The 8,061-nt window shown below is 29.5% G+C and overlaps 1 protein-coding gene across 1 annotated transcript; it reads right to left on the reverse strand.

Annotated features, from left to right (window-relative positions):
- Positions 1-222: 222 nt before the first annotated feature.
- On the reverse strand, positions 223-6,596 carry LOC132718544 (cardioacceleratory peptide receptor-like). The gene is made up of 6 exons (XM_060702257.1): positions 6,451-6,596; positions 5,717-5,917; positions 4,596-4,768; positions 4,090-4,234; positions 3,166-3,252; positions 223-1,815 (listed from the first exon to the last, which is right to left on the reverse strand). Exons 2-6 carry the CDS (start codon positions 5,865-5,867, stop codon positions 1,565-1,567), a joined length of 807 nt encoding a protein of 268 aa, XP_060558240.1. The 5' UTR covers positions 5,868-5,917; positions 6,451-6,596; the 3' UTR covers positions 223-1,564.
- Positions 6,597-8,061: the final 1,465 nt, after the last annotated feature.

Below are 8,061 nucleotides of genomic sequence, written 5' to 3' on the forward strand. Positions count from 1 at the left end.
TTTTCCCCACTAAATTTGCCTGTGCTTTCCTGTGTAACATCGTGTAATAGTGCACTCGAATGTGCAGATTCTTTTAAATTAGTCGAGTTATATAGTGTCAAGTCTTAAAGATGAAAATGGTGACTCTGTAGTTATGCAGCATCTACGAGATATCTTACTAATGACGGAATAGAACAAGCCCAGTAACACCGCCTTTTTGGGTCCAAATCAGTAACACGCAGATGTTTCACTTTGGTTTTTATATAACATAATCGCTAATGCAATGATGACAGATTAATATTAACAATTAGGTCATTAATATCTACATAATTAAAAAGGTATTACAAAAGGATATTTATATTTACATATAGAAATAGGATACATGTATCTATATTTACATATTTCATTAAGATATTTATATTTACATAATCAAACAGGATGTTCATATTAACATATTTGAAGACATACTATGCTCAACTAAGAAAAAGAATTATCCCAGAAATTAATTGAAATCTATGTTATTCTTTCTCACTATGTCTTATTTTAGTAAAAGAATGTACAATCTGTATGTTGGAAGCTGTATTTCCTATTACAGGTCAAGTAAAGTTGATTCTTTCTTAAACAAACCACCAGTTTTTAACGACACTATATATTCTTGTTAGGTCCACCTATAGTGTGTAGAGTTTAAAACATAAGATATCTACTTTGTGTGTAGTCAAAACATGTTAATTCTATATTTACAAAGAGATTGTGTAGCAATTATCAATCTCTAAAATATAAAATTTGAGCGTAGTATATCTTTTAACTGGATACAAAAAAGTCAATAGCATATTCTAACAGAATATTTATATTTACAAAATTTAACAGGGTCTTTATATTAACATACATGTATTCAAACAAAATATTTATGTCAAAGTTTTCTAACAGGATATTTGTATTTGTATAATAAAACAAAATATTTATATGTTCAAACAGGACATGTTTCATCAAATATTAAAACATGATTTTTTAATCTACATATTCAAACACGAGTTTCTTTATTTACATACTCAAACAAGTTATCTATACAATCGTCTTTGAGAAGGATATTAATCTTGCATGTTCGTTTTATATACTGAGTATTAAGATATACTAAAGCGTGTTAGTGTTATTTTAATAAATTTAACATGGAATTTTCAAATATGTTTTGATAAAAAATATATATTATGTACACAAATAAAACAAATTCAAATTAGATTGTTGATAAAAAATGGGACGGACTATTGCAGCAGTTTTAAAGAGTGTAATATTTTCAGTACTAATGAATTACGGTGTTGCTTAAATATCTGAAGTTATAACAAAAAAAGTAACATTCCTATGGAATCAGACAAAAATATCAGTAGATTATGTATGTTAAGCATTGACTTTTTTTCGAATATTTTAGACATGTTTCTTTGCATTAAACGTGGCAATTCCTCTTTTTTGTTTGCTTAAATTTCAAATTATTTAGCCATAAATCAAGACTGTACTCATTTTAGTGCCTTTATTTATTAGATCTTCTTTCAACGTGTAACATCTCCAGTACTGACCAGATGCAAGCACCTAGTCAGGTTGACGTCATTTGTGTGTCCCTGTCTTCATACGATTGTATAGCATGTTGGTCATTTTGTCTGCAAGTGCCGCAAGTGCCGCAAGTGAACAGTTTGCGATTGAATAACATGAATATAATAGGATTACAGGCACTGTTGAGTGGGTATAGACAGTTGAATAAAAGAGTTAAATTCGCCCCCACCGTACCTGGGTGAAATATGTGCATCAACATTACTACGAAATAAGGCGTCCAGCATAAGAAAAATGCTGAAAGTAAAACAAAAGTGTATTAAATAATAATTATATGATATACAATATTCAGGCACCATGGTTCATGTAGAATAATTATTATCTGTTTTGTTTTGATCTGATTTATACTACTCAGTTTAATGATTTATATAAATTAAGGTGCTACACCCCTAATGCACTATCTCCACTTTGAAGATTATTCAAAAAGGCTAGTATCACTGTAAAGTGTATTGAAACTGATGGGCGAAGGTTCAAACCCCAGAAGGGGCAACTTTTTTTCTTTATTTTTTTTCTTTTTAACATTCTTTATTATTATATCTCAGTAACATTTTTTATTATTATCTCTCAGATCCCTTATGAAAGAAAAAAGTGTTTCATTTTAATTTTATAATTATTGTAGGTATTTATATACTAAATAATGACAAATTTTATAGCAAATATGATACCAGATATTTTCAAAGTTTAATAAAATAAAACTACATGGTAAAAGTATTTTATTATTTTGTAAGACCAACCAATATACATTTAAGAAAATTAAGTCAAACTTTGAAAACAGCCCCTCATTGTGGAATTTTTAGGGACATTTTAAATAAGGCTTTTTACATATGGAAATGGTCAAATAAGTGTTTAAAGTGGGTGGGGTAGGGTTACATTTTTATACATATTAAAACAATCGTTTAAAAACATTCATTTTGCTTGTTTAATTTGTTACCTATATGTCATTATTTGTTTCTTTACAATGAGCGATAGGAAAACTTTTTTCATAATGATGATATTATACATTATTAAGAGTTTCTTCATATCTGAAAAAAAACCTTCTAATGGCAAAGGTTTAGTTCAGAAAGATGTCCATAACTCATAAACCACACGGTGAATGTTGTTTAAAGTCTGCATACAATTGACATTTAAGGCATATAAATGTCCTATGTTGTCAAGTTTACAGTTTCTTATAGTGCCCATTAGGGGTGTTCTACCTTAACTATATATATAAATAAACTCCAAAAATTTCTTTAAAATGATAACAAGATTTATTTTTCACTAAAAATGAACAAAAACATTTATTAGCACCATTAGTTTAAACATATTTTATTTAGTAATGTAAAAGCATGTATCATTTTACATCACTATATTAATATGTTTCTCACTTTTAAATAATCAGAAATGGTAATTAACATTTACATGAAGTAAATACAGCTTATATATTATGCACTGTAATATGTATTGGTGTAAGTTTCTAAGAAATTAAATGCAAAAAGCTTAAGTTTTAACTTTGATCAAAAATGGTATGTGACAGTTTCTAATAAAAAAACATGCAGTGTTTAATGAAGTTGACGCATGGTTAATTTTTGCAAATTTTATAGTACATACCCAAGCATACGACCATTGTCATTTTGATGCTCTTTATCTTTGCCTTCGGAAGAACTCCTTGGTTTAATGAGTTGTCTTGAAGTCGGTCTATAATGATATATGATATTAAGATATCAATAATGTGTTAAGATTACCTAATTGTTACATATCTTGACATTAAGTTAACAGCTAAAGAAAAACATATTTATTAAGTAAAGGTTCATTCCTTTTTGTCCTAATAATGTTGTAAATGTCTAAGTGTTTTTGATAAACAATGTAATTAAATTCAAAATGACAATGATGTCGTAATTATATTCCTTTTTATTCAAGTTTATAAATTTTCATTGAAGTCAATTTTTATGTGACAACAGTAAAGTCCGAAGCATTTTTTTCTGTCATCTACAGCTAGTCTGAAAAACATTTATATGAGTATAAGAATGTATCAATAAATGTTATAAAGTATAGAATAAAAAGAATAAAGATCAACAAGGCAAAGGCAACGTTCACAGGACGCCGCCCCCGGACACAACCAAGCAAGACACCCAGAAGGTACCAAACAAACGAATATAAGACTTGTACTTTTAAAATATTTTAAAGTGAATTGGTCTTTAATGGGATGTCTGCAATTTAATGAATTATTTCGTTGATTAACTAATTATACATGGAAGTTACAGGCAGGTGTGAAACACATGATCCCATATTACATACATGTATGTAGCAGATAATTTCTATTAAGTTTTAGAACAATACGATATTTTTATATATTGAGTTTTTTTTTATCAATATTTGAAACCTTATGCAAAAGTCGCAAATTGAAGACCTATCTTCTTGAAGTAAATCCATGTACACATATCTGTCAAAATAATTAATAGTCAATTGCCCTTAAAATATTAAGTAAACAAGACTTAACTCATCGAAGAACAAATGATATTTTATCAGTCTTACCTCTGCTTGCATCGGTGTTTATCTCTGATAATTTCATCCTTGAACGCCATTTCATCCAAACTATGATACATATACCAACATAACATACTGTTATACCGATTGTTGGTATCACATAGATAATTACTGCAACTGTAAGACTATACGGCTGTATAAAATTAAATCAAGTGAAAAACATGTATAAGTTATTTGTTTTCTGCAACAAACCTTTGACAAGAAATCGACAAAACATTGAAATAATATTTCATTGTCAATAATCAGACTGATATATCCCCTAAGCTTGTTTATATATAATAACAAGTACTTATCTAAATGTGTAGAATGTTACATATATCATTCACAATGATACCAAAATATTTGTTATATCTTTTGATATACCAGGCAATATTCAAATCAGATGCATGCACATTCATATAATTCTGTCATTTATATCATATTTGATTTCTTATACTTTTCAATATAATAATCTATCTAATGCTTATTTTCAATATTGCCAACCGCTGCATTACCTTCCACCATTTATCTGGAAGTTTGATATCACAGCCACCTTTTTGTTCATCAATATCAGCACTATTTGGATTTGCATTTACTCCCCGACTGTAGATGATGAAAAAACTTGAGACCACTATACTGATAAGCCATGCCCCTGCGACCAAGCCTTTGTCTAAATACCTATAAATACCTGCAAAGATAGATAGATCATTATACAGTAATAATATTTTCTTATTTACATTCAATTCGTTTGCGAAGAATTCATTTTGAAATGAATGACCAATTTTACTGTAAAGAGTATAGATCTATTATTACAAGAATGTCTGTATTCTATAATAACTTATAAAATCGAATAACATGACTATGCAATTTCCGAAAAATTACGTGGATCATGCAAACAATAATTACAAAATCGTCTCAATGTATTGTCCCGAAACATTTTGTTCTGTTTTCAAAATAAAAGCAATTCATTGTTGGGATAAGAATTTCTCCTTATAACAGACTTTTTTGATATCAGTTTATGAATTACAATTTACATATGATATTTCAAAATATGATAAACAAGATCAACAAGGAAAAGCGCCGTTCGTTGGCAGCGTTCAACGAACGCAACCCCCACATGACCAAGCAACAAGAACTTGTGGCAAGGAACCCAGACGGCCCCAAACAAAGCCAGGACAAGGCACAAGGCAGAGCACGGAGAGGCTAATCACTAAAATTATAAATAATTTGTAACTGACAAGGAACTCAAAGAAAAACAAACAATCGATCGACTAATAAAGTATGATTTCTTCCTGATAAGGATTTCAAAGAAAACAAATAAATGATTGAAAAATAGGCCCACAAAGTCAAACGGGAAGGGGACAGAATACGGGGGGTAAGTAAAAAAAATAAGACTTGGGGCAAAGGGGAAGATATTTACCGTAGACGAGTAAATAACAAGGGACACAAGGAAAAGTTTCACAAAAACAGTATGAAACAACATATAGACATACATCGGGTGAACACAGAGGGTCACCGCCTTGGAACGGTCAGTTAAATTTTTTATCATTTTATATGAAAAATAATAGTTATTCAAAAGACATGCATTTGTGGATACACGTTTTGATTTTTTAAAGAAATACGGAAATAACAATACCTATTCTAAGAACATTCAATGGATATTTTATTGCCAGAAACCTGTCTACACTCATGCTGATCAGAAGATTATTAGATGCAATTACAGTCGTTGTTGACATAAAACGTATAAGTCTACACATAAAGTCACCACCATACCATTCGTTCTGCATTGCACTAGTTATACCAAGTACAAGGACACTGCATACACCCACGAGAAAATCTGAAATGCAAATCATAACCAACGGTTTGATTAAATTTCAATTATATTATTGTTCCTATTGTGTGTGTTGAAATTTGTTTTCTCTGCGTTCGATTTGTTTTTCTTTTGTAATTAAATTGCTTTTAAGTAGTTTATAAGCGATTATTTTCATTTGATAACCGCAATTATTCTAATAACTTATCAGACGTAAGACAAGGGTAACAATGTATTAATTTAAATGTATATTCATTCATCCGTCACTCAACATTTAACAAAGGGTTGAATTAATCATTTATCTGACGTGTTGTTATTTTCTTACTTTTGATAGCATGTCACCTAAGTCACAATATTCAGCTTCATAATCTTTAATACTACTAAGAATGTGTATGATAGATACTGCTTGATCTATCAAGATTTGGATTTGAGTTAACATACTTATTTGAAGAACTGAATATACATGAGTTTGTTTAACAAAACTTAACTATAAAGAAACTTACACATAGTTAAACTTTTATAAGAATCTACGGTAAATGGAAAAAAAATGATTTTCTCACCTGCTATTGCTAAATTCAGTACAAAATAGAAGAGGCGACTCTTTTCATGTTTCCTGAACACGAGGGTGTAAATTACGAGTCCATTCAGGCAAACTATGATAATGAACAAAAGTAAGGAAATTGTTGCAGCAGCTGCTTCGTATGGCTGAAATATTGAGAGAAAAAACTTTAAGAATATAATTTTTTATAATACAAGAGATCTTCGCCATCTTGACGCAATGGTTTTTTGTCTGAATAACAGTGGAATGTAATACCGGTTTGAAAAAATATTTGCGGTAAAATTCATGTCAATACATATCATATGAATTATTTATAACTCCCTGATGCAACTAACAATCCGTAAAATATAAGAAAATAAGATTTATACAATATTTGTCCGATAAAGTTAGTAAATCATAGAGCAATCGATCTACAAAAACAATATATCCTACTTTTGCTGAACATATAATTATTATTATACACATGTCAATAACAATGCATAAAAATCTCTTTAGCAATGACAACTCATTACAAGAATGAATCTGATAAAATTATGAAAGTAAGGTTCAGAAATTAAATAGAATGACACACTTTACAAATCATCGTTATAATAATCATAATAATAATAATAATAATAATAATACTAATATGTTCCAATTAATGGTAAAAGTCAGCAAAATATACACTTTGATTATCATTTATTTAACGTAGCTTTAAGATATAATTATTTTCATCTTTATGGAGGCTATTCGTTGCCAAAAATCCAGCCAATGCATGCTTCGGTTCTACTAAACAGATTAGTAAAAATCTAATTGTCGATCCGAAAGTTACATACTGCACTGGTTTTAAGCGATTTGCTTATCTCGATTTGATAAAATGAAAGCTATTAAAATGCAACGTACATAAACTGCAAACTGTTTTTAGAAATGTATAACTTCAAATTTGCGACACGTAGAAATGTAAACGATAGAACGTACATAACACGTTTTTTCCGTACATCATGACATTGAGAATGTAACTGCATCAATTAACACTCTCGGGTTTACAACACCACACTTTCCGTTTACATTCTAACACGATTAACATTTGTAAACGATTTTGCAACTTCCATATATGGCATTATCACGGAAATAGACGAATATTAATAGGCGGACCTAATTTTCACGAGAGCCGAATATAAAGAGAGGCAACTCTTACTGTACAATAATAATGAGTACAAAAATATTTCAAATTAAAACGTCACATACACCAACTGCATTACAGTTGACTTTGAATATCATCTGATTTTGTTAAAACGTATTCTAGCACAGGATATTCAAGTAATGCAAAATTTTATAAGATATAATATTACAATTTAACAACGTTTATACTGTTAATGAGCATAATAATATGCAAAAACTAAAGTTGTTGAATTAACATAAGGGAATGTCTTCCATATATAAGGATATAAACCACTTTAGCTGTTCATGAACTGTTGAAATATTCGAGCCCATTTGTTTTACATTCAGCAATGAGAATGATAATTCACTTTTGGCAAAATAAAGAGAACTGTTCTTTCTTTCAAGGACCAAATTGGGTTGTCGATTTTGACCAAGTGTATAACCACAGAACTATTCAAACTTTACTAAACTT

The sequence above is a fragment of the Ruditapes philippinarum genome, unplaced genomic scaffold, assembly GCF_026571515.1.
Source record: "Ruditapes philippinarum isolate M1 unplaced genomic scaffold, ASM2657151v2 ctg14973_1_1_1_1, whole genome shotgun sequence".
NCBI classification, from domain to species: Eukaryota; Metazoa; Mollusca; class Bivalvia; order Venerida; family Veneridae; genus Ruditapes; species Ruditapes philippinarum.